Source organism: Dipodomys ordii, unplaced genomic scaffold (assembly GCF_000151885.1).
Source record: "Dipodomys ordii isolate 6190 unplaced genomic scaffold, Dord_2.0 Scaffold39, whole genome shotgun sequence".
Classification (NCBI taxonomy): Eukaryota; Metazoa; Chordata; class Mammalia; order Rodentia; family Heteromyidae; genus Dipodomys; species Dipodomys ordii.
The window spans coordinates 9,027,987-9,055,672 of record NW_012267255.1 but is presented as its reverse complement, the minus strand read 5'-3'; the positions used below and the strand labels follow the sequence as shown (position 1 = coordinate 9,055,672).

The window sequence follows — 27,686 nt, the reverse complement described above, 5'->3', positions numbered from 1 at the left end:
TCCTGTGACCTGATTTTCTGCCTTGGTTCACAATGAGCTAAAGAAGGCTGACTGATTATTGAAGTCCCTGATGATGTCAGTGTTCAGTTGTGGCCTGAAATGGAGGAATAAAGTGATGAAGATTGTGAATGTTAGTATTCTTAAGAGACTGAGACCAGAAGTTAAGTCACTTCTATTGGTCTAAGTATTTAAATTGAATAGTTATCTATGAAGGACGTCCTACATGCTAGGCAAGTGCTCTACTACTTATAATCCTTGAGTTGTCTGTTTTTGAAAACTGGTTCTTCTATTTTCTTTTGTGCTAGTACTATGGCTTGTACTCAGGTCCTGGACACTGTCCCTTAACTTTTTCATTCAAGGTTGATACTCTGCTCTACCACTTGAGCCATAGCTCTGCTTCCAGTTTTTTTTTTTTTTTTGCTACTTAGTGGGGAATAAGCATCTCATTGAACTTTTCTGCCTGGGCTGGTTCTATCTTAGATATCAAATCTCCTAAGTAGCTATGATTACAGGTGTGAGTCACCAGTGCCCACTGAGCTTGTAAATTCTGGAAAGTTCTCTGTATCTCCTATAATATTGATGTGAAAGGATAGTCAACAATTGTGGTTTGTTTTATAATTCTTTACTTTTATCAAGAATTAACAGAACATATAAAAAGTTTGACTTCTTTTTGCTGTAATCAAAGTAAAATTAGGCTTTATGCTAGTAATGGGAAAGAGTAGTTGTCATTTGGAAGTGTCCAAATGGTGCAGTCTCTGAGCAGCTTTTGCTCAAGGCTAGCACTCTACCATTTGAGCCACAGCGCCACTTCTGGCTTTTTCTGTATATGTGGGACTGAGGAATGGAACCCAGGGTTTCATGCATGCTAGGCAAGCACTCTACCACTAAGCCACCTTCCAGCCCTTGTCTCAGCCTTTGACATGCCTTCTTCGCTAGGCTTAATCATTTCTAGTTTTTTTATTTAAAACTAGAAAGAGGAGTAGTTCAGCTCTTCTTTTTATTCAAACACTTGGAGGCTATTTTGTGGGGTATTAATTGGCCTAACCTCAGTATTGTTACACATCAAGGAACAGGGAGGCCAGAGGAAAGGGCCAGAAGGGCAGAGGGGCCGTCAGAATACACAGTGAAGCAGTGCTTTATGTGGAGCTGTGGCATAACATAACAGTTACAGTAGTAACATCAAAGACTGACCTAGTCACCACCATCACTGTAATTGAATGTAATGAAAAGGTCAGAAACAGTGTGAGAATTACCAACTCATGACACAGAATGGTTGTGGTTATTTGAATGATTGTTTCTATAAAATAACTATTAAACTTTATTTGGAGCCATTGGTAATCAGAAAGTAGATTAGAAATATGTAAAGCCTTATTGTAATTTCCTAGTGTACAGACTGATTGAAATTGTGATTCAGTTTCTTTCCTATATGTACAGAGTAAATATTGCAATTTCTATTAATAATTAACAACCCATTAATAAGAATATCTTTTACTGTGCTGATATATATGTATATATATAAGCTTTCTCATTAGATTTAAAGAAAATTGGATGAATTCATTCCAGTTAAAAAAAAATAAACCAGCCATCCCACTTCTGTCACCCCACACAAAACCAAATAATGCACACAAAAAACAACCAATGCAAATTATAAAACATATAAACCCAGAGAAACAAATATTTTTTACTTGCCCTTTCATCTCTCAGTGAGAACCACTTAGGTAACTACAAAACCATTCTGCAGATAACTTACAAAATTCTTTATGTGGCAGAGTGTAACAGAGAAACAAAAATACTTTGGGAATCAAGTGCACAGAATGGTCCAAAGTAGCATCTTGTGTACTGTTATTACATACTTCTCTTCCTAATGAGAAACACTTTTTCCGTTTTTTCTTTTATAGGAATATATATGTCCCAGATGTGAATCAGGCTTTATTGAAGAAGTGACAGATGATTCCAGGTATTGTATAAGTTTATGAATAAAAATTAAGCATTCTGTTAACAAAACTATTTTCTCTTAGCATTGACTAAGTGGATTGGAAGAATTTGTTTTATAGCTTCTACTCTTTTGAGAGAGGGAGAGAGAATGAGTGTGAATACAGTGTATGTGTGGTGAGAAGGAAGAAAGAGCAGAAGAATAGGACAGGGAAAGGAAAGGAAAACTTAGAAAATGATGTAGTAGTTGTTGTGGTACGATCCACTGATCCTGATTGTGTCATTCCTTGAAAACCACTTTGGCGGGGGAGGGGGGAGGCTGGGAAGGGATGTGAAGGGTAAACAAAAGGAGGAGGCTGCAATGCTTGGTAAGAAATGTACGCATTATCCTGCCCATGTAATTGTAACCCCTCTGTACAGTATCTTCACAAATAAAAAAAAAAAAGAAAGAAAACCACTTTGGCTATTTCAGAAATAGAAACTGGTAAGTTTTCGTAGACTTTGGTTTTCTTCTAGATTATTCGTTAGCTTTTAGTGACCACTTTGTTATCTGAAGGCAGATTTCTGTTACACATCTGTAGTAGGCTAGGAAGCAACTTCTGATGGAGACATCTAATAAGCTAAACCAAATATTCTGGGCATGGATGTCAAAAGGGATGTCCTCTGCTTTGAGGAAGCTTTAAAGCCTTAGGTTATTGGGAGACATTTTCCGTCTTGTTCCTGTAATGTTAGTTGAAGTTGTCATGCTTGGAATTTGTTCCTAGTAGCTTCACTAAAGATATAAAATGATAAGAAGAAAACATTTTTCAAGGTAACAATATATATTGCTTGATTAATATGAATAAAACTATAAAACCCAATTGTTAAATACTATACTACTATTAGCTTTGTTTATTTATATATTGCTAAATATAATGGCACATTTATTCTTTTGGCTATCTGGTGTAAAATTGGTTGAACAGTTGAATCTATGATCTGAAGCTTCTTAATCTTGAAGTGACTGAGGATTTTAATAGTAGGAGATAATTCCTTTACTGTTGCTGTTGGCAGAATCTAAAGTTGAAGGTCCCTTCCACAACCAGGAAAAACTACACGTTTTACAGTATGTACTGTGAGTTTTACTTTGTTAATAATTGGTAATTGTATGTTTAATTGAGTTGGAGGTTCTGGGGCAGTATGTGGCATGGAATCTAGTTTGCTACAAACACTTGAATGTTGATAATAATCTTGGTTTTAAGTAACAGTACCAAAACTGAGCCTGTAAGATTAGCATGACCGCAAAATAAGCAACATTGTGTGGAGATGGCATGCTAACTTGGAGGAGCTTTTTATTTGTGCTGTTATAATTGCATCAAATACTTATTTCAGGCACTTAAGCTCTGCATGTGTTGAGAATATTTTGGTTATAGAGAAGTTATTAATGGACTTTTCTCCCTGAGTATTGAAATAGCAATCCTAGTTTCTTTAAGCCGATAGTACTTTTGTACAGAGTGCAGTTATAAATTATTAACTGCAGGATGAATCCTTATCTCTGAATTCTATGGATTCCATTCTCACTTGACTTTTAATTCTTTTATATGTCCTTTTGTAGAATAGTACCTAATTAAATATAAAGATTATGTGTTTTGAAATAAATCAATGTTTGTATTTATTTTTTTAAGCTTAACAAAGCAGGACAGAGTAGAAGAAAATAGAAAAGGGAAGGAGAAGCATCTCCTGCTTGAAATGCAGAATGTGAGGGCAGACTAAATCAGTGTGTTAAATGATGAAAGAACTTGCCAGGTGATGGTTGAACACACTTGTAATCCTAGGGACTCAGGAGGCTGAGATCTGAAGGTCATGGTTCAAAGCCAGCTGGGGCAGGAAAGTCTGTGAGATTCTTGTCTTCAATTATCTACCAGAAAACTGGAAGTGGCTTAAAGTAGTAGAGCACTAGCCTTGACTGAGAAAGCTCAGAGATAGTATCCAGGCCCTGAGTTCAAGTCCTATGACCCACAAAAGGAAGGGAGGAAGGGAGGGAAGGAGGGAAAGATCTTTTTCTTAGAATCAGTATCTTACAGGCAGCATGATATTTCTATAAAATGGACAAGTGCTGATTTAAGTATTTAGCAATTATAGTGGTTAGGGGTGGGTGGTAAAATTTGGAAGAGGAAGTCCTTAAATAGGTAAAATATTAAGAGGAAACCCTGGCAGGTAAACAAGGAGTAGCAGGTTCCATCTAAACATATATCTAGAGGAGAAGCTTGTAAAATTTTGTTTGCTCTGTGTGTGTGCGTGCGCGCATGTGCGTGTGTGTGTGTGTGTGTGTGTGTGTGTTTAACTGGGTTGAACTTAGAACCTTACTCTTCTTGCTTAGCTTCTTTTCTGCCACCAATGCCCAGCAGAATTTTTAAGCTTTGTAAAATGTCTCAGAACAACATGTTTTTTATTTTCTGTTCTCTATGATTAGTTCCCTTCAGTCAGTTGTAAAGAGTTTTGGTTTTTATTGTCTCTCATGGGGCTTGAACTCAGACATAGGACTGGCATTGAGCTTTTTTTTTTTTTTTTTTTTGGTCCGGTTGTGGGGCTTGAACTCTGGGCCTGGGTGCTGTCCCTCAGCTCTTCAGCTCAAGGCTAGCGCTCTACCACTTGAGCCACAGTGCCACTTCTGGCTTTTTTCTTTTTATTTATGTGGTGCTGAGGAATCAAACACAGGGCCTCATGCATGCAAGGCAAGCACTCTACCACGGAGCCACCTTCCCAGCCCTTTTTTTTTTTTTAATGCCAGTCCTGGGGCTTGAACTCAGGGCCTGGGCACTGTCCCCTTTTGCTCAAGGCTAGCACTTTACCACTTGAGCCACAGCACTACTTCCAACTTTTCTGTTTATGTGGTACTGAGAAATTGAATCCAGAGCTTCATGCATACTAGGCAAGCACTCTACCACTAAGCCACATTCCCAGCCTGACCCTGAGCTGCTTTTTTTTTCCCCCTTGGTTGTAGGGCTTGAACTCTGGGCCTGGGCGCTGTCCCTGAGCTCTTCAACTCAAGGCTAGTGCTCTGCCACTTGAGCCACAGTGCTACTTCCAATTTTCTGATGGTTTATTGGAGATAAGAGTCTCAGACTTTCCTGCCCAGGCTGGCTTTGAACCATGATCCTCAGATCTCAGCCTCCTGAGTAGCTAGGATTATAGGTGTGAGCCACTGGTGCATGGCTTAGTTTTAACTATTTAGCATAAATGTACAGGTATTTTGGGTTTACTGTGAGCTGAAACACCTTTTACAAAAGCATTAGCATCTGAAGCAAACATGTGTTAAATGGTTTCTAAGTGGAGAGTAAGGCCTGAGAATGATTTTATGAAGTTGGCATATTGTTTTTGGTTTGGACTAACCAGGCATGTTTATTTGCTTACTGGGCACAGCAATGGCTGGTTTGGTATGGGAATTTTGAAAATTAAAGCTATTGCTATTTGAAGCACTTTCTGGATTTTGTGTCATTGGGTGCTTTTGTGTATGTACATTTATGTTTTGTCTTTTGGAGTTATGATTCATTCTGTCCCTTTTTCTTAAGAGTGTTATCCAGTTTTGCAAATTTCATAGTGACAATGGTATTTACTATTTTTCTACTCTTCAGGATCCTTGAGAATGGGTATTTTATCATATATACATGCGTTACTAATTCAGCTTACAGTTTTGATTTATTATAGGATGTGTTAATGAATACTCTAATGTCTGACACATAATATACACTCATGTTTGTGAAAAGAGAGAAAAAGGTTGAAATAGATGAGGAAAATCCTAGCTATTTATAATAATACAAGGTAGAATTTAGAACCAAAGTCAGACTGGTATGGAAGTCTTATTTGGTTGGAGACTTCAGGATTGATTTCAGTGGAGGAAGCAGCATTTAGGCTGAATGCTAAAGGGTGGGTAGGATTAATTGAAGAAGACTAAATACTTACTGACCTCTTTTCTGATGTGCGCAATTCTATTACCCTTTGTATTACTATGTTTAAACCTTTCCCCCAAAATTAACTTTAAAATCAATAATCTGATTGAGTAGTTTTTAGTGAAACATTTTCTTAGCCTATTTATTATTATTATTGTGTGTGTGTGTGTGTATGTTTTCTTTTGCACCAGTCCTGGGGCTTGAATTTAGGGCCTGGTCACTGTCCCTGAGCTTCTTTTGCTCAAGGCTAGCACACTACCACTTGAGCCATAGCACCACTTCTAACTTTTCTGTTTATGTGGTACTGAGGAATCGAACCCAGGGCTTCATGCATGCTAGGCAAGCACTCTACCACTAAGCCCCACTCTACCACCTAGCCCCTCTTAGCCTATTTTAGAATAAATCTTTTTCTTATTTTGGTAAGTCACATTTGAATTACATTGCTGGTTGTAGGTCTTTCTTTATGGGGCTGCCCCTTTCCTCAGATTTTCATTTGATTTAACACTTATTCTCTTGAAAACTACTTGATTTTATAACTTGTTACATTTTTCATAAATCAAACTACATGCCAGTCTTCATTTAAAAAAACAAAAAAAATCAAAACAATTTGTTTCTTGTGCTAGCACTGAGGCTTGAACTGAAGGCGTCCAGCTCTTGATTGGCCTCCATTCTGGCATTTTTCTGGTTAATTAGAGATAGTATCTCAAAGACATGTCTGCCTAGTCTGGCATTGAACTGTAATCCTTCAGGTGTCAGCCTTCTGAGTAGCTAGGATTACAGGCTTGAGTGACCAGCTCTATAATTTCTTCTGTGGGTCCTGTTGGGATGAGTTGTTTTTCCTTATTGAGCTTTGTTCTCATTATGCCATTCTATATTTAGCTTCTGGGCAGGGAGCTTGTTCTGGGAATAGAATTGCCATCATTTCTTTTTCTCTTTAGTTTTTTAGGTGGTGGTGGCAGCCGGATAGACAATAGCACATCAACACATTTTGCCGAGGTAAGTTTTTCCTTGGCTATAAGGATGCTATAGGAAGTGGGTGGATGTTATCATCATGACAGATAAGCACTTCCCAGTAGGGTAAAACATTTAAGTTTACCTGGATATATAAGAAAGAATGTGAGCAAGAGTAGCCCTGGGAAAGATCTGTGCTTCATTTGCTGGCGTTTTGACATGCTGCTTTTGAAAAATCCTTGATTACAAGAAAGATAATAGCTCTGAGCTCTACCATTTCAAACCTGGTAGTGTTTTCCTTTTCTGCTTCTTCATTGTTTGTGTGGCATAAGAGGAAAAAGTTTGTGCTACCTTTGAAATGATGTAGCAGCTTCTATTGTAGTATCATGACAACTAGGTACAGAAAGAGCATATCAGGATGAGATATTAACTTAGTTGTAGCAAAGCCATCGTCACCACCCTACAGTTCTTGTTTTTAGAATTTACCCCTTGTCGGGCTGGGAAGTTGGCTCAGTGGTAGAGCGCTTGCCTTGCATGCCTGAGACCCTGGGTTGGATTCCTCAGCACCACATAAGCAAAAAGAAAAAAGCCGGAAGTGGCGCTGTGGCTCAAGTGGTAGGGCACTAGCCTTAAGCTGAAGAGCTGAGGGACAGTGCTCAGGCCCAGAGTTCAGGCCCCATGACCGGACCAAAAACAAAAGCAAAGAATTTACCCCTTGTCAATATGGTAGTTTGATATAGATTAAGGGTCTTGAATTAGTTTTAGCTTGTTTGTACATTGCATATTCATATTTATTTATTTTGCTTCCCAGTCCTGGGACTTGAATTCATGTCCTGGGCTCTGTCTCTGAGCTTCCTTTGCTCAAAGCTAGCACTCTACCACTTAAGCCACAGTGCCACTTCCCACTTTTTTGGTTTATGTGGTGCTGAGGAATCGAACCCAGGGCTTCATGCATGCTAGGCAAGCATTCTACCACTAAGCCATATTCCCAGCCCTCATCTTTATTTTTAGAAAAACAAAAATACTATGATTTGAGCATAGGGCCAGGTCATCCACCTTTACCCTTGAGTACCATTTAAAAATGGTATTTAAAGCCTGTGCAGTTGGCTCATACTGTAATCCTAACTACTCAGGAGGCTGATATCTGAGGATTATAGTTCGAAGCCAGTCCTGGCAGAAAAGTCCCTGTGAGACTCTTCTCTCCAACTACCACTGTGGCTCAAGTGGTAGAATGCTAGCCTTGAGCAAAAAAAGTCTCAGGGACAGCACAAAAAAAGAGGCTCAGGACCGGCACCAAAAAAACAAAAACAAAAACACAACTCTAAGTTTCTATCTTTTATATTCTTTGAGAATTATCTTGAGGAAAATGGATAATTTCCTGCGGAACTTCAGATTTTGATGGTGTTATAGTCAAGAAACTTGAGTCTTGTTTTATTAAGGGCATTGCTTATGGTTGTGGCAGTAATATGTAGCTTTAAGTTTTTTGTTAATTCTGCACTGCCTTAGTAATTGAAAGAGGATCAGACACAGCCATCCCAGGGTACCATGCAGAGGCGGGCAGGCACAGGAGAAAGATTATTATAAGGTTTATTAGAGGATCCATATTTCCCCCAAGACAGAGAGCACATGGCCTCCATCCCCATCCAGGTAGCAGGAGGGTCTGGAGAATAGGAAGGGAGGTAGATGGGAGTGCAGGTGGGTCTGGGTGGAGAGAGGGAGGGGCCAGCTGTATGGCGGGAACTCCAGGAATGGGAGGGGGCCCAGGTGTGGGTGGAGCTGAGGACCCAAGGTGAGCATAATATTAACAGTAATAAATGAGTTTATTAAAGATATCATGTCTTTTGAACTCTTACTTTTCTCATTTTGATGGATTGAAAAAAATGTAAAATTTGATCTACTTCAAAGGCCTGAAGCTTTTCTGATTTTAGCATTTCCCCTGTGTGTGCTATTTCTGATAACACAGATTGTCAGTTTCTGACTATAGATGTGCAGAAGATAACTTGGTTTGATTTTAAGTACTCTCTTAGGAAATGGAAATAGATTGGCCTGTCTTGTTTTACAGGTATGACTCATAAGGAGGATATGCACTGAGTAAGAAGTGGTCAGTTTCCTAACTTTAGTAATGCTAAATCTGACATGGATGACATGAGCTATCCTTCCTTCAGGTGTTAAAGTTACTGAGTCATAGTTGGTGACTTCATGTTCTTTAGTAGTGATGGAGTTTGTGTAAGGGGTATAATTATGCTTAGTTCTCCCTTGGTACAATTCCTTTACCATTGTGGCTCAATATATACATTTTTCTCTTTTTCAAATTATATTTGACATTTCAAAATTGGGGGAAAAATCTATCCTTATAATATAGAAGTTATCAGAAAAAATAAGGTAAGTTTGTTTTATAGTCATTGATTTCATACTTCTAACGGAAAGGTAGAAGTAAATATTATGGCTCCCTTCCTGACAAAGAACTTAAATTTTAACTGGAGAGCAAGTACAAACACATAGAAAAAATAGGGAAACAGGAGAATAAAGAGTATAGTACACTAATTATGGCGTATATAGAACAAGTTCAGTAAGAGGAAGAGATCTTTTAGGTCATACAGAGGTGACAAAGAACTTAGTCCCTGAGTTAAATCCTGGATCCCACTTACTGGATGTATAACCTGAGTAAAATTACTTCAAATCAATCTCGATATTTCTCTCTCTCTCTCTCTTCCTCTCTCCTAGTACCTTCTCCCTTCTTTCTTTCCTTTTTCCTTCCCTTCCCTCCTTCCTCCTTCTCTTTCCTTCCCCCACTTTGGGAAAAAAGTGGGGATTGAGAATAATAATACTTACCTCATAGGAACATTGTAAAGATTGAATAAGTTAATGCATGCTAGGTGTGTAGAACCCAGTGTGTGCCTCATAGTGAATATTTAATACATTTTAAACATTATTAAGTTTTTGTCTTCATAGAGAAGTCTCAAATGAGGTAAAATTTAGTTAAGAAAAGATGTAAGTAAAAGAAAAAAAAATCTGGGGCTGGGAATATAGCCTAGTGGTAGGTAGAGTGCTTTCCTAGCATGCATGAAGCCCTGGGTTTGATTCCTCAGTACCACATAAACAGAAAAGGCTGAAAGTAGTGATGTGACTCAAGTGGTAGAGTGCTAGCCTTGAGCAAATGAAGCTCAGGGACTGCTCAGGCCCTGAATTCAAGCACTAGGACTGGCAAAAACAAAACAAAATCTATCTTAAAATAGTATTTTTTTTGGGGGGGGTCAGTTGTGGAACTTGAACTTGGATCTAGGTGCTGTCCCTCAGCTCTTCAGCTCAAGGCTAGCGCTCTACCACTTGAGCCACTGTGCCGCTTCTGGTTTCCTGGTGGTTTATTGGAGATAAGAGTTTCATGTACTTTCCTACCCAGGCTGGCTTTGAACCAGGATCCTCAGATCTCAGCCTCCTGAGTAGCTAGGATTACAGGCATAAGCCACCAGCACCCAGCTTAAAATAGTATTTCTAAGCATTCCTCCTAACTGATTTCAGTTGAATCACTTAACATATTTATATATTTCTACTTTTAAATTTTTACTTAGGACCATATGACAAATATTTTTCTTATGTCTCGTTATAGTTATACATCTTATGACTTATTATTTATCAAGCATGTATATTTTATGAGCTTGAATTCTTTTGTGTTCACTTATTAATCTATATTAGGTATGTCTGAGTACATGTGATGGTTGATCATTGAAAAGATAGAGGTGAAACGAGTGGAAATAAAAATTTGATTGTTACTCAGATAAATTAGCACTGTGGCCCAATATCCTAAGTTTACAAAGGATAAACCATCTGAGAATTAGAGGTTGCAGAACAGACTTTTAAGTGAAAGAATTTTTTTTTTTTTTTGCCAGTCATGGGCCTTGAACTCTGGGCCTGGGTGCTGTCCCTCAGCTCTTCAGCTCAAGGCTAGCACTCTACCACTTGAGCCACAGCACCACTTCTGGCTTTTTTCTGCTTATGTGGTGCTGAGGAATCGAACCCAGGGCCTCATGCATGCAAGGCAAGCACTCTACCACTGAGCCACCTTCCCAGCCCCAAGTGAAAGAATTTTTATACATTGGATATTTATATGTCAAAATAAGGGTACATACTGTAAGCTGCATATAGGAATTAGCTCAAGATGAATAGTAGAACTGTAACATGTAGAACTGTAACATCTGTAAAAGAAAACATAGGAACATTTGTAATCTCAGCGAGGCATATGTGTCACCAAAGCATGATCTATAAAATAGCAAACTGATAAATTGAACATCAAAATAAAGTACTTCTGTTCATGAAATAAAAAGATAAGCCATGGAATAGAAGAATATACGTAAAGATCATTTATCTAGTAAAGGACAATGAACTCCTTTTTTGTTGTTGTCGGTCATTGGGCTTGAACTCTGGGCCTGGGGAATGTCCCTGAGCTCATCAGCTCAAGGCTAGTGCTCTACCACTTGAGCTACAGCACCAGGTTTTCTGGTGGTTAATTGGAGATAGTCTCACAGACTTTCCTACCTGGGCAGGTTTTGAACTGTGATCCTCAGGTCTTAGCCTCCTGTGTAACTAGGATTACAGGCATGAGCCAAGGAAGGTGTTCATATAGCAAATAAATATACAGAGAGCTACTTGAAATAATCAGTCATTAGGGAAGCGAAATTAACACCACAACAAATTACCACTGAATATTTGTCAGAATAACTGAAATCTTGAAAGCAGATAACTTTTTTTAAAAGGTAAAACACATCTTGATGATCCATCATTCCACTCCTAAGTGTTGTTTACCCAAGAGAAAAAGAATATGAGCCGAGCACAGGTGGCTCACACCCGTCATCCTAGCTACTCAGGAGGCTGAGATCTGAGGATTGCGGTTCAAAGACAGCTTGGGCAGGAAAGTCCATGAGACTCCTATCTCCAATAAACCACCAGAAAACCGGAAGTGGCGCTGTAGCTCAAGTGGTAGAGCGCTCGCCTTGAGCTGAAGAGCTGAGGGACAGCGCCCAGGTCCAGAGTTCAAGCCCCACGGCCGACAAAAAAAAAAGGAATAGAGACTGTAAGTACTTCAAGACCTGAGGTGGTATGCTAAGTATATATAAACTGTATGTGTATATATATATATATATATTGTTTATATATATTATGTATACTATGTAGCATTTCTGTTTGACTTAAATAAGCAGTCAAGTTCCTCTAGTATTACATACTTGGTAACTGGAATAGTAATCTATAGATCTTTGGCAGTATCTGGTGTATAGATATAATTATATTAAGATAATATTTTTCCTCAGTTACCCTTGGCTTTATGATTCTCCTCTCAAACCCAGTTCTCTAGTCTAACCCTTTTTACTGATAACAGTTTATATTGTCAGGTGCTGGTGGCTCATGCCTGTAATTCTAGCACTCAGGAGGCTCTGCCTAGGCAGGAAAGTCTGTGGGACTTTTATCTCTAATAAACTACCAAAAAAGCCAGACATGGAGCTGTGTTTCAAGTGGTAGATCACTAGCCTTAAGTAAAAGCTCAGAGACAGCACCCAGACCCTGAGTTCAAGTCCCAGGATAGGCCAAAAAAAAAAGTATATATTCAAGTATGCTTATCAGACATTCCTACCTTGGCACAGTCTGATGTACTCCCTTTCTGATGTAGGCGTTAAGAGAAGTATTTTGTCTCTGCCTTGTCATAGTGATGAGACTTGTGGCAAAAATGCACATGTATTATCTGTGTCTATCTCAACTCTGGGCCTTGTGTATGCTACTAAGTGTTCTTTACCTCTAAGCTATGTCCCTATGCTCCTATATTCACTTTAAAGATATTTTTTCTCTTCCATAGATTTGGGGAGATAAGCCAGTATTGGGGGACTGTTAACTTTCAAAATGTTAAAATTACTTCTAATGTGATTTATTTCTGGTTTTTATTAGCTTTGGGGCCATTTGGATCACACAATGTTTTTCCAAGATTTTAGACCATTTTTAAGTAACAACCCACTGGACCACGATAACAGAGCCAATGAGAGGGGTCACCAAACTCACACTGACTTCTGGGGGCCAAGTCGACCTCCAAGGCTGCCAGTGACTCGGAGATACAGGTCTCGGGGAAGTACTCGTCCTGATAGATCTCCAGCTATTGAAGGGTGAGTTGTTGTTGCTTTTGAGTTCTTCAGGTTGCTTTCAGTAAAGTTCATGTTGGCATAATCTAATCTTCATATGGTTCTCATACATTTTTGTGGACAAGATGAAGATATATTGACTGAATCAAAATGAAGCTAAATTGAGTATCTATACTCAATTACTAATGAGTGAAATAAAATGCAGGGTAATAAAGCTAGTATAGGCCAGTCCTAGGGCTTGAACTCAGGGCTAGGCACTGTTCTTGAGCCTTCGTGTTGAAGGCTAGCATTCTACCATTACCACTTGAGCTGCAACTCTGCTTCCAGTACTTTCCAGTCTGGCTTTGAATTTCAATCCTCAAGTCTTAGACTCCTGAGTCTCTAGGATTACAGATCTGAGCCACTGGCACCCAGCCTTCATTGGGATATTTGTTAACCGTTTTTCTTAACGTCTTATGTTTGTATCCATTTTGTAAAGCTGTTAATTGCTCAAAGGGGTTACATAATGGGAATTCACCCCTGCATATACCATACCTTTAAGTCAATCTGATGATGTATATATGCATATGGTTCTGTATGTGTTTTCATAGATCTAATTTCCATGTATGAGAGAAAACACATATTCTTTGTCTCTCTGACCCTGATCCACTAAACTCAAAGTAATTTTTTTTCAGACCCATCCATTTTCCTGCAAATGGCATACTATTATTCTTCCGTTTTGTGTGTGTTTGTATCACAATTTTTAAAAATTATCCATTCATCCATTCACCCATGTAGGGCATGTGAGCTGTGTCCATAACTTGGCTATGGTGAACAGTACAATTATGAACATGGGTATTCAGGTGTTTTGCTTATATTCTTCTTGCAATCTTTTGGATAAATGCCTGAGTGGTTTCAGTGGATCATAGTGTAGTTCTGTTTTTAGTTTTTTGAAGACTCTCCATACTGTCTTTCATAGTGGCTGCACTAATTTAGTGCTCTCCCACCCTGGAGTCCTTACTAACCTTTGTTGTTGTTCATGATGATGGCCATTCTAACTGGAGTGTGGTAGAATCTCAGTGTTGTTTTTGTTTTTTTAATTTTTTCATTTGGCTAAATATTATTTTGTATGATCAGAGGCATAGAGGCATTGCATCTTTGTGTTCCTCCCCTAAGAGTGTCCTCTTTGGTCTTACTGTGTGTGAATGTATCTAGTCCTGTATAGTTTATCATGTCCCAATGTATTTTATATCTAGCTTCTGCATGTGAGGGAAACTGCTATTTGTCTCTCTTGGCTTGACTTACCTCACTTAACATGATTTGTTCTAGGTCCATCCGTTTCCCTTCAAATAACATATTATTCTTTCTAATTAATGGTTGCGTAAAATTCTATTGTGTATAGATACCACATTCATCTATTATAGGGCCTCTAGGCTGTTGTGAATAATACAGCAATGAACATGGATATACACGTCTTTACTCAGCGTTGTTTTGATTTGCATTTCCTTTATGGCCAGAGATGTGGAACATTTCTTCATGTATTTATTGGCCATTTTTACTACTATTTTTGAGAAGTGTCTATTTAGCTTCATTGCCCATTTATTAATTGAATTATTGATTCTTTGTTTTTTGAGCTCCTTGGTATATTTTGGTTATTAGACCCTTTTCAGCTGTTGGAAAAACTACCATTCTGTGGGCTATCTTTTTAGATTAGTAATTATATATGGTGCAGAAACTTTTTAGTTTGACACAATCCCATTTGTCAATTTTCTCTTCTATTTGCTGAGCTTCTGGTGTACTTAGGAAGTTCTTGACTATGGCAATAAGTTCTAATGTTTTTCCTACTCCTTATAGTAGTTTTAAGTTTCAGGTCTTACATTGAGGTCTCTGACACATTTTTTTTTTTTTAAAGGAACAGACATTCTTTTATTTATTTATTTATTTATTTTTTGGGTCTGGTCGTGGGGCCTGAACTCTGGGCCTGGGCTCTGTCCCTCAGCTCTTCAGCTCAAGGCTAGCACTCTACCACCTGAGCCACTTGCAGCTTTTTTTTTTTTCCTGCTTATGTGGTGCTGAGGAATTGAACCCAGGGCCTCATGTATGCAAGGCAAGCGCTCTACCACTGAGCCACCTTCCCAGCCCTCTGACACACTTTAAGTTACTATTAGAAGCTGGGTGCTGGTGGCTCACGCCTGTAATCCTAGCTAGTCAGGAGGCTGAGATCTGAGGATCGCAGTTCAAAGCCAGCTCAGGCAGGAAAGTCTATGAGACTCTTATCTCCAATAAACCACTAGAAAACAGGAAGTGGCGCTGTAGCTCAAGTGGTAGAGCGCTCGCCTTGAGCTGAAGAGCTGAGGGACAGTGCCCAGGCCCAGAGTTCAAGCCCCACAGCCGACCAAAAAAAAAGTTACTATTAGTACAAAATGACAGTCAAGGACTCAGTTTCAGTCTTTTGCACATGTCAAATATACATATTCTTCTGCATATGTCAAAGATACACATATTCTTCTGCATATGTTGAAGATAGACATTTTTCTGCATATATTACGCATTTGTTTTGCTTCTTTGTCAAAAAGCACATGGCTGTAGTTATATGGCTTCATTTCTGATTTTTCTAATCTTCTCCATTGTTTTTGTGCTGGTACCAACCTACTTTTGTCATTATGGCTCTATAGTAGTTTGAAATCTGGAATTTTTTGCTCTGTATTGCTTTGACTATTCAAGGCCTTTTGTAGTTTCATAGTATTGCATTGAATTTGTAGATCACTTTTGGAAGTGTGATTATTCACCAAATTAATACTGCCTTCCTATTAACTCCAATATCTATATATCATCATTGGATCTGTTTCCGTTATTTATCTTTTCTTAGTTTATTGTCACTGTCCCTTTCATTTGATGTGCCTAATAATTTTTGATTAAATATAGTTTTATATAAAAATTGTAACAGTGGTATATTTTTGCTTTTCTTTAGAGGGTTCAGGCTTTTCTGGCTAGGCAGTCTGTCAGATGTGCTTAAATATTTCATTTGTTACCTGTTGGCCTTGAACTTGTCATTCTGCTTCCTCAGTTTTGTGATGTTAGTGTGCAGCCATGTGCCTAACCCAAACATGCTTTTTAAAAGACATGTGCATGCATATTACATTAGTCTCCAAAAGAGAAAGGGCAAGTAATATATTAAAAAATGTGTTTTAAGTTACGCACCGGTGGCTCATGCCTGTAATCCTAGCTAGTCAGGAGGCTGAGATCTGAGGATCATGGTTCAAAGCCAGCCCAGACAGAAAAGTCCTAAGACTTATCTCCAATTAACCACCAGAAAACTGGAAGTGGCGCTGTAGCTCAAGTGGTAGAGCACTAGCTTTGAGCTGAAGAGCTGAGGGACAGTGGCCAGGAGTTCAAGCCCCACAGCTAAGAAAAAAAAATGTGTTTTAATACATAAATGCTTAGTCATGACCATCTAGGGAAAGCAAATGAAAAACCAGGTGCTTGGGATCATTAGAAATATGACAGATGGCCAGGCATGGTAGCACATGATAGTAATCTCAGCTATGCAGGAGACATATGTAGGAGGATTGCAGTATTGCAGTCCCAGACTGAACTAAAAGAGAAACCCTATCTAAAAGATAAAGCAAAAAAAGCTGGAAGTATGGCTGAAATGGCTCTGAGTTAAAAACAAAAAAGGAAAAGCCAGGGGCTGGAAAGGTGGCTCAGTGGTAGAGCACTTGCCTTGCATGCATGAGGCCCTGGGTTCGATTCCTCAATAAAAAGAAAAAAGCCGGAAGTGGCGCTGTGGCTCAAATGGTAGAGTGTTAGCCTTGAGCTGAAGAGCTGAGGGACAGCGCCCAGGTCCAGAGTTCAGGCCCCACGACCAGATCCCCCCCCCAAAAAAAGGAAAAGCCAGTACTGCCAAAAAATAAAACCAAGAAACAAAACAACAAAGGAAAAACAGAAATAATTTACTCTGTGTGTGTGTGTGTGCGCGCGCGCGCGCGCGCGTGTGTGTGTGTGTGTGTGTGTACACTAGGGCTTGAACTCAAGGCCTTGTATTCTGCTTAGCTTTTTACACTCAAAGCTGATACTCTACCACTTGAGCCACACCTCCAGTTCTTTTGCTAGTTAATAGGAGCTAGGAGTTAAGTCTCATGGATTTGTCTGCCTGTGTAGTATGTCCTATGAACTGCATCGAGATTCATGCAAAAGGCAAAAGCCACACCCACAAATCTTTTCTGGATAGTCTTGTACCTTGGTTTTCTGCTGTGATTGCTGAAGGGCGCCATCTATAGCAGGTAGCAGCATATAACTTCCAGAAAGTATGTTCAGATCTTAGCTGTGAATGTGACCTTATTTGGAAATAGTCTTTTAGAGATAAAAATTCAGACAAGATCATGCTGGGTTAGCATGAGCTCTAGTCCAGTGGTTGTTAATCTTAGAGAGAGATGTTTAGACAACAGATCCAGAGGACACAGGGGAGAAAGCCCATGAAAGTGGAGAAAGAGGTTTGGGTAATGGGTCTACAAGCAGAGGAATGGCAAGGATTACTAGCAGCCTTCAGAAGCTGGGAGATTGAACCTGGGACATCATACATTGCACATGTATTAGTCAGGTGCCTTCCCACTGAGTTGTACCTGCACTCTTCAAGGTTTTTTTCCCCTTTTGCTAAGGTATCATCCAATATCTCTTGAGTAACAAAGACCAGCTGATTAGGAAAAGAAATAGATACATGTACCATCTTAAATGGTTAGCTTGATAGGTGTGTGTTTGTAGTCATTTGATGTAGTCATCTAAAACACCCTTAAAACACAGTTATTCTTGGCTGGGAATGTAGCATAGTGGTAGAGTGCTTGCCTAGCATGTATGAAGCCCTAGGTTCCATCCCTCAGTACCACATAAACAGAAAGCCAGAAGTGGTGCTGTGGCTCAAGTGGTAGAGTGCTAGCCTTGAGCAAAAGAAGCTCAGGGATAGTTCAAGCCCTGAAACAACAACAGACTTCCAAAAAAGGCCCTTCAATGGCTTACCCAAAACCCAGTGTGTGAAACACATATATTACCATTGTTAAAAGGGAGTGGGTCCAGAATCTCACTGGTTTAGTGTCTCTTTTAACCCATCTTCCAGTGCCAAAATCCAAAGAATATAGTTTGAAAACTCTGCCAAGACGTAAGATCCCTTTGTAGTGTAATTCATGCAGATCTACTAATCTGTAGAGCTCTTACAGGGAGTTGTCTTAGCAGATGTGCATACTGCTAGCTGGCAGACTGATATCTCCTGTGATTTGAGGCAGTAGTTTGTGATTAGTCAAGTACTTTCATGTATTGTCTTATTGAATTATTTTTCTCCTTTAACAGAATAATACAACAGATCTTTGCAGGATTCTTTGCAAATTCTACAATTCCTGGATCTCCCCACCCTTTTTCTTGGTAAGTAACTAATGGTACCTATCTCACTCTGCTGGATTAACATTTTAGCTTCTTTCTTTGGAAAGAAAAAGCTACATGGGTGAGTTTGTAAAAGTGAATGCTGAGCCGGGCGCTGGTGGCTCACGCCTGTAATCCTAGCTACTCAGGAGGCTGAGATCTGAGGATCGCAGTTCAAAGCCAGCCCGGTCAGGAAAGACCGTGAGACTCCTATCTCCAATAAACCACCAGAAAACCGGAAGTGGCGCTGTAGCTCAAGTGGTAGAGCGTTCGCCTTGAGCTGAAGAGCTGAGGGACAGTGCCCAGGCCCAGAGTTCAAGCCCCACGACCGACAAAAAAAAAAAAAAAAAGTGAATGCTGAGCCCTAACTTAAACAGAACTGTTTGTGTGTGTGCTGGTACTAGAGTTTGAATTCAAGGCCTTGAATGCATGCTCAGCTTTTTCACTCACAATTGATACTCTACTACTTGAGCCACACTACTTCTGGCTTCTTGCTGGTTCATTGGAGATAAGAATCTCTGATTTGTGTGCCCGGGCTGGTTCCAAACAATGATCTTGGATCTCAGCTTCCTGAGTAGCTAGAATTGCAGATGTGAGCTGCCAGTGCCCAGCTAGAACTTAATTTTTATTTTCAGGCTCAGGAGACTTAGTCATGGTTTGGATATGGCTTGATTCCTTTTCCATTCTGTTCTGAATGTTGTGTTGAGATGGGCAATGAGATGGTCTCTACCAAACTTTGTATCTGATTCAAGTTTCTCCTCTGGATATGCAGAAAGATTTCATTCTGCTTCAGAAGGCTTCTTTGGTCAGAGAGACTTCAGTCCTTCCATAGACTCAATCATTGTCCAGCTTCCAATTGCATTGAACATGCTCCAGCAGCCCATCTTCCAGGACACTGCACCGGCAGCCCAAGACTCCCTTTCGCCATTGCTCTGAACTAGAAAACCTCTCATTTTCCAGGACCATGTGCAGCCTCTTGGAATGAGAGAGGGCTGTTGCAGATTCTGGCAAGCCAGTAAGGAAAATCTCCTAAATTTTTTAGGAGCTCCTAAAAAAGCAGCTCCATCTCTGTTTAATGTAAGTGGGCAGAGGAAAGACAAACTTTTCTTAACCCACAGGCTATGAATCACTCCTTTTGCTTTGGAGTGCCATGATATTTTAGACATCACATTTTATGTTTCAGATTAGTAAAATTTGTAGAGAATAAGAAGCTATCTCGAGATAATTGGCTTGACCTTGAAAATACAGAAGTATCTTTGCCTTTTGATTCTAGATAACTAGTAGCTTTTTCAGCTTTGAGTGAGAACAGGATCTCTTAGCTGGCTTGTTTTCTAGGTGTAAGGTAGAGCTTGTTACTCCCTCTAATGCTATCTTCTTGTCCCATATATAGGAGCGGGATGCTGCACTCCAACCCTGGGGACTATGCCTGGGGTCAGACAGGGCTTGATGCCATTGTAACCCAGGTGAGGAGCTGCCTTCCCAGTGGGTCTCATCAGTGGGTCTTGTGGTTTCCCAGGCTTCCTTCTGCTACTTCTTGAATTGATAGTCACTCTGTTTTATCTGTTATTTTGGGCATAAGGGCTTCCATTGGACTGAATAGATAAATGATTATGGATTAGCTCAGTATCTGTTGGCCCAAGATTTGTAGATGATGATTTCACCTCTAGAGGAAGAAAAGACCTCTCCTGGAACAAACAGTGTATGGTGTTTTTGGCTTCTTGCTTAGCCTTGTAAAGAGGGCCTCACATGTGACAGCATGGATTTCTGCTTGATGAACAAGGCAGGAGCCAAGGAAAGGCATTCCTGGGCCACATTCCTCCTGTTTCTGTTCATTTTACTCGGATTAATTGTTTCATTTCCCCTGGTGGATGGATGAGAATAGAAAGCATGCTGTTGGTATCCAGGTCTTCTAATTGACAGTAATTTACCTGTTTCTTGACTTAATTCTATGCTGTTCTCCATACTTTGATTCCTTTTCTTCCTGTCAGCAGAAAAGTGTTTGGACCAGTTAAATATTACTTTCTATTAAGCTGTAATTTTATTCATGACATCAATTGGTTACTGCTGTAAAGTTGTTCTAGGTCCCAAAGTGGGCCTTGCAGCCCTGGGTCTCTGTAAACTGATATTTACGTCACTCTAACATTGTAAAGCAATAATAAGTAAAGGAGGGGAAACCTAGGGCCCTCAGAGCCTTTCAGGTGTTAAGAGGAATTAACATCTTTAATGTCTGCACTATTCGGTGCTGGAGCAGCTACCTCTCCAGAAATAGTGAAATGTTTGCCTGTGTCTGCTTCTCCTTCCCCACCTCTCCTCAACCCCCCTCTCCTTTTCTTCCTCACTCTTCTCTTCCTTCTCCCTTCTCTTCTCCTCCTCTTCCTCCTCTCCCCTTCTATTCCTCCTCCTCCCTCCTCTTCTCTCCCTTTCTCCTCCTCCTCCCTCTTCTCCCCCTCTTTCACACCTCCTTCTCCCTACCCCCCTTTCTTTTATCTGTAGCTTTTAGGACAACTGGAAAATACAGGGCCTCCACCAGCCGACAAGGAAAAGATCACATCTCTTCCAACAGTGACAGTAACTCAGGAACAAGTTGGTAGGTTCATTTTCATATTTAGTCTGTCATCCCACTGACCTATGTTCAAAATTCTAGGACCTTCCTATACTAGGACTCTTCTGGTGAAGCTATAGTTCCCAAAAATTCCTATCTGGCTACTAGGTATGAAATGTATAGGAGGTATTGCCTGAGCAGGTACAGTGTTCTTTTTCTAGGTGCTATTGGGAATAAAAGGGTACAAAGATATATGACTGCATTCTAATGAGTGGAACTTATTACTGGAAGCAAAATTAATACAAAATGATTTACAGTGTTGGGCAGATGATACTGGCCTTAGGAAAAGGGAAGAAAACAAGTGAGAAACTGGGAATTTGTGTCAGATGTACTTACATATCTGAAATGTATACATTTTATTTGTAAGTATTGAAGGGATTTAGTGATAAAGGACTTTAGTTTGAAATGAGTGTTACTTTCCCTAGAAATTCAAATTTATAGTCAAAGAAGATTTAAAAACAGGATAGATCATTCTGCATAAGGAAAGTATGATCTAATTTAGATTGTCAGCATAAGCTGGGTGCTGGTGGCTCATACCTGTAATCCTAGCTATTCAGGAGGCTGAGACCTGAGGATTATGGTTTGAAGCCAGCCTAGGTAAGAAAGTCTGTGAAGCCCTTATCTCCAGTTCACCACCAGAAAACTGGAAGTGGTGCTATGGCTCAAAGTGGTAGAGTGCTAGCTTTGAGAAAAAAAGCTCAGGGATAGCACCCAGGCCCTGAGTCCAAGTCCCACAACCACCACCACCAAAAATATCAGCATAGAATTGCTGTTTGAGTTAGATATAGGATATGACCTTATTAGACTTGAGATCGCATCTGATTTGGGAATTATGGGAGGTATGACTAGACAGTGTGGGACCTTGTAGAGAACTTGAAACTGTAAGAGGATGAGGCAGATGTAGGTAGTTGGTAAGTTTTGTGGGTCCTAAGTGAAGGAATCAGAATTTAAGTGGTCTTTGGGGAGGTTAGTGGGAAAGTGATGGGTTAAGTATAGTTGGGAGGGGGAGGGAGCAGACACAGATTAGAGAGACTTGTTCCATGCATGTGGGTTCTAGTGATGGTGGTGGGCTGACAAGGGAAAGGGTAGATTTAAGAGTTCCTTTTAAAAATAGGCTTTCATCATGAATGATGTAATGAGATACAGGAGGGAAAGGAGCAAAGGTGATTTTAAGATTTCACAATTATTACCTATAAAGATGGTGCTATCCCCTTTAGGAGTGGGCACTGGTTTGAGTAAGAGATGATGTGCTGTCGTTTTTAGCTACCAGCTGAAACATAAGGGAAGATGAGCTGAAACATACGGAAGCTGCTATCAGGGAAATTAACTGGTAGTCAAGGGTAGGACACATTTGGGTTGTTAAAGGCTTAAAACTAGGGACACAGCCTGGCAGGCTGTGGCAATAGTCTTAGCATGAGAAGTTAAGTTAGAATTAGAGTGGGCACTAGTGGCTCACACAGGTAATCCTCACTACTCAAGAGGCTGAAATCTGAGGATGAAGGTTTGAAGCCAGCCCATGTAGACAAATCTGCACAACTCTTATCTCCAGTTAACCAGCAAAAATGCCAGAAGTAGAAGTATGGTTCAAGTGCTAGAGCTCCAGCCTTGAGTGAAAAAGCTAAGGGACAGCACCCAGGCCCTGAGTTGAAGCCCCAGCCAGTGTGTGAGTACGTGCATGTGTGCTTGTAAATACACACAAAGTTGAAGTTAAGGAATTGAAGATACAAATGAAGGAAAGTGTGATGCTGCCCTCAATACCTGCCATCCCTTGGGACAGGGAGGATATCTGTATCCAGTCACTTAGGAATGTAGAATTGCTGATACTATTAGCCAAATCAGAGCATTTCTGAGTTTTCTGCTGTAGTAGAGTTTGTGACCATTTCCTTTGTGGAAAGAGAGCTTCTTGTCACTTTATTTGGAGGCCTTGGCTACACTTGGCCTATGCAATTCAGTAGCACCACCTCCAGGCTAGCTTCTAACTTACAACTTCTATAGAGGACTTGAGGGTGGCTACACTGAAGGAAGATGCCTGATTTGCAAAAGAGCAAGATAAAGTAATCTGAACCACGTGCTGTTGGCTCACGCCTGTAATCCTAGCTACTCAAGAGGCTGAGATCTGAGGATTATGGTTCAAAGCCAGCCTGGTTAGGAAAGTCTGTGAGATTCGTATCTGTAGTTAATTAGCAAAAAAGAAATGGAGCTGTGGATCAAGTGGTAGAACACTAGCTTTGAGTGAAAGAACTCAGGACAGCGTCCAGGCCTGGAGTTCAAGCCCCAGAACTAGCACTAAAAAAACAAAAGTTCTTTAGACACTGAGTGGAAGTGAAAAATTGCTAAGATAGGTTTGTTCCTTCATTGTTTTATATAGCTTGCCACTGTTGCCTCATCAGGAACTGACTGTCAGAAGGCTGCTACACAGTTGTGTGAATGTTTCTGGTTTTACTTAACAGATAATCTAAGCCTGTGGTAACTTTTTCTACCCCTGCATTAAAACATGGTCCTATAGTATGGGTTCTATCAAGGCCTACTACGATAGGCTCCTCTCATCATCTTTGTTTTTTATTCCCTATTTACTACTATCTCTATCCCCATTTTGAAATGCAGAGTGATTCATGCTTCTTACCTGCCTCTGGCTTAATTTTTGTTCCTTACGACTCTTCTTTATGCATTTCTTGCTTTGGTAGACACATTGGGTTAGTTTTTCTTCCTTGTCTTTGCTTGTTTACTTTAAGAGGTTTTTCTTCCTCCCACAGAGATGGGCCTAGAATGTCCAGTATGCAAAGAAGACTACACAGTTGAGGAGGCAGTCCGGCAGCTTCCCTGCAGTCACCTCTTCCACAGCAGCTGTATCGTGCCGTGGCTAGAACTGGTGAGATGCCTGTGGAATCTTGGCTTCTTGGGGGGCATGGGGAGTGGGGGGTTGGGGCAAATAAAGGGGACGTTGGCAGTTCATGAGTGCTGTGTAGATCAAATTCTAGCCCCTGAGCCCTGGTGATCTTCCACGACTGCGTCCCTGTTTTCTAACCATGCTCAGGCTCCTGTGACCTGCCCCCTGTTCTTGTGAAAAGCAGCTGTATTAGAATACAGCTGTGCTAGTTTGTTTACAAATTGTGGCCATTTTTGTACAGTGTGGGCAGATTTGAGTAGTTACAACAGAGTTAGTAAAATATTTACCACATGTCCCTTTAAAGACAGTTTGCAATCCCTTCCCCAAGACCACATGGAAAAGTGGCGGGTAGTCACTCTGAAGTCAGGTTTTCTAGTTTGTTTGGTAGTATGTATCAGCTATTGCTAGTTCACTAATTCTATCAGCTCTGCATTAAGCTCCATTCAGGAGACATCTTGCCATCATTTCTTGGAGCCCAGCGTGAGGATGCAGGACTTTTTTGACTTTCTAATTGTCAATTCTTAATTTTGGATGTTCTAGCTTTTAGGGTCCCTCCCCCCCCCTCTCTCTTTTTCTCTGTCTCTCACCTCAGCTCCTTGTGCTTTTGCTATTTTCAATAAGGTCTTGCTTTTTGCATAGGCTGGCCTGGGCTCCTGTTTATGCTTCCCACATAACTGAGAGGTCAGATGAGCACCATTGTGCTTTTTCTTTGGTTGAGATGGGATCTTGAGACCTTTTTTTTTGGTTCCGGTTGTAGTGCCTGAACTCTGGGCCTGGGCGCTGTCCCTCAGCTCTTCAGCTCAAGGCTAGCGCCCTACTACTTGAGCCACAGCGCTACTTCCGGCTTTTTTCTTTTTGCTTATGTGGTGCTGAGGAATCGAACCAAGGGCCTCATGCATGCAAGGCAAGCGCTCTACCACTGAGCCACCTTCCCAGCCCTCTTGAGACCTTTTTGCTGAACTTTTTTTTTTTTTTTTTTGTCAGTCATGGGGCTTGAACTCTGGGCTTGGCCGCTGTCCCTGTGCTTTTCAGCTCAAGGCGAGCACTCTACCTCGAGTACTCTTCCGGTTTTCTAGTGGTTTATTGGAGATAAGAGTCTCACAGACTTTCCTGCCTGGGCTGGCTTTGAACCGTTATCCTCAGATCTCAGCCTCCTGAGTAGCTAGGATTACAGGCGTGAGCCACCAGCGCCCAGCTTGCCGAACTTCTTGATCTCAGCCATCCTTCTGATGACAGTCATGAGCCTCTAGGACTTGCTAGAGTGACTTTCCCAGGTCAGGCCGGTCACATGGACTTTGTGTGTCTTTCTGTTTCAGCATGACACGTGCCCCGTATGTAGGAAGAGCTTAAATGGTGAGGACTCTACTCGGCAAACCCAGAACTCTGAGGCCTCTGCAAGCAACAGATTTAGCAGTGACAACCAGCTACATGACCGATGGACTTTCTGAAACTAAAGACCATACCTGAACCAGGGCTGTCTGTGGTAGTCTTATTACCATAGCTGTAAATTGTATCAAAACAAACAAACGTAGTAGATGGATTTAGGAATCACATAAGAAGCCCCAACCCATACTATGAATGCCATGAGTGTTTTCTTCTCTAAATTGAAAGTTAGTTCCTACAGATGGAATTGTATCTACAACCAAATGCCTCTTGTTCCTAAATTCAGAGTGATACTTTTATAAGTGTGAAACAATTATGTTGGTTTGCTCCTGCCTGAATAGAATCAATTCCTTAAAGTCTAGGTAGGGTCCTGCTGTGTGTCCTGTTGCCCAGTGATGGATGTTTCTAGCCCCTCCCCCACCATGAACGCATTTCACAGCAAATACAAAGGAATCAGTGCCCTAAAGTCCTACCAGTATAAATCCCTTTGTCTTAATTGTACAAAAACATTTTGACCACATTAGTGAGGTAAGATTAATTTAGGAATCTGAGACTACTGAATTTGTTTTGTCTTGATCCTCCAAGAGCTCAAAGAAAATAACAGTGGGAAGGAAGAACTGGTCCATCATCACACACTTAGGTTTTCTCATTTTGATTTTCAGACACTATTTCAAGAATTGCAGTTTCCTTAGAACCAGCATGACATGTGCTAGGAATCTTAATGTCGGTGGGAGTTTGATTCTGGTTCCTTTCTGGGAATGAAATAGGCAGCATACATATGCAGAAAGATGTTTGGAATCTTCAGTTCTGAGATTTTTTTTTTAATCTCCCAACTCATTATTTACTGTCTTTTTGTCTTAGGATTACTTCATTACTGCTTCTACAGCCAATTCAATGTTTTTGGTAATTTATTGCTCATTAGAAATTGGAATTTTGTGTTGTCTTAATTTTTAAAGCTCATTTTTCATCTCTGAAGCTTTTCCTGTTCTGCTTGGTTCTGACTCTGCTTGGAGTCAAGCTGATTAATGTGATCATGCCCTAACTCGCTTGGCCAGTAAAGGTTGGCCTTGCTTTCTACGTCTAACAGTGTCCATACAGATGCTCTTTAAGTGTTTAAAACTAAATAAATGAAGAATGTAAAGAATGTTGCTGGAAAGTCTCAAAATCCCACAGTGGGGCTGGCTGGTGCGTGCTGGCTGTGTGAGGAAGGGTGTTGAGGCGGCCGGGCCCCATCTGCCTCAGTTTGTAATTAGCAGAGCAAGATCACCAGTGTTTTTGGTGACCGTCACTCCTGGGTTTTTTGTTTGTTTGTTTTGTGCCAGTAGTGGGGCTTAAACTCAGGGCCTCACACTCTTACTTGGCTTTTTTGCTCAAGGCTGGTGCTCCACCACTTGAGCCACACCTCCATTTTTTGTGGTTAGTTGGAGATAAGATTCTCATGTCCTTTCCTTCCAGAGCTGGCTTTAAACCATGTTCAGCCTCCTGAATAACTAAGATGACAGGTGCCTGGCTTTCTCTTGGTTTTGTGTGACTTTGACACACTGACTTGGAGGTGAGAAAAGGAGTTGAGATCATCTTCATCTGTTCTTTGGCGGCAAATAAACAAGTTGGGGAGAGAAGAGAAAAAGTGGAAGAGTAGCCTGCTGAACCACAGCTGCATGTAAAAGTTATGACTAGAATATATGACTGACTTACAGCCCAGGAGGAATAAAAGAAGCTTCTTATATACATCCCATCATGCACCTCTGTAGTGATTGTTTCTCTGGGTGAGATGATGGGCTGTTATGATTAGCCCATTAGAACATAGCCTGAGATATGCATTGACACAGTGTGAGATATACTGGTTTTCAATTGGGGATGAGGAGAGGTGAGATACTCTAGTTACTTGGCTACTGCTTACATAATGGAAGGCTATGATGAAGTTGGAGCACTTGAAATCTTCAAGGAGATTGATATTTTGGAAATGTTGGTCTGTTAGTGTCCAAAGATGCCAGAACAGACAGCTTCATTTTACATTGTAACTTGAGAACTAAAGCACTCGTTGTCAGTTGTTTTATAGAGACAAAGTGCTCATTGGGTATCTGCTACCAGGACACAGCATAGCAAACAGCATCACATAGGTGATCTGAAGTTTTCTTCGTTTTCTCCCCATTCAGAGGGGACAGAAGGCTCATTTTACTACTTCCCAGACTTGTCCTGCTTAATGAATTTGTAGTTGTTTTAGGGTTTCGTCCTAAAAGAGGCACTTCCTTTCAAGGTTAGTTTATGTTAAGGAGTTAACAGTGAGAGAAGCAGAACCAATATGGTAGATGTGCAGATTGTAAAACAGATCTGGCATAAGGAATTAGCTCATGCACTTGGGAGGGCTAAGTTGTGCCAGGCTCTTCGAGATTCAAGAGAGCACTTGAAGTCTGAAGGCATGAGCACCAGGAGAGCCTGTGGGGAAAGTTCCCAGTGTGAAAGCCAGGTGCAAGCAAGGCCAGCCCAGGCAGAGAAGA

The 27,686-nt window shown here is 40.6% G+C and overlaps 1 protein-coding gene across 3 annotated transcripts; it reads left to right on the top strand.

Moving 5' to 3' along the window:
* Window positions 1-100: 100 nt before the first annotated feature.
* On the top strand, window positions 101-26,344 carry Rnf115 (ring finger protein 115). 3 transcript variants are annotated; one of them, XM_013018307.1, is made up of 9 exons: window positions 101-130; window positions 1,899-1,957; window positions 6,797-6,854; window positions 12,741-12,952; window positions 18,248-18,319; window positions 19,707-19,779; window positions 20,810-20,903; window positions 23,672-23,787; window positions 25,122-26,344. In XM_013018307.1, exons 1-9 carry the CDS (start codon window positions 116-118, stop codon window positions 25,251-25,253), a joined length of 831 nt encoding a protein of 276 aa, XP_012873761.1. In that variant the 5' UTR covers window positions 101-115; the 3' UTR covers window positions 25,254-26,344. The 3 variants fall into 3 exon arrangements, with proteins under 3 accessions (XP_012873761.1, XP_012873762.1, XP_012873763.1); XM_013018308.1 differs by lacking the exon at window positions 101-130 and adding an exon at window positions 2,983-3,034; XM_013018309.1 differs by lacking the exon at window positions 101-130 and having other exon boundaries at window positions 1,908-1,962.
* Window positions 26,345-27,686: the final 1,342 nt, after the last annotated feature.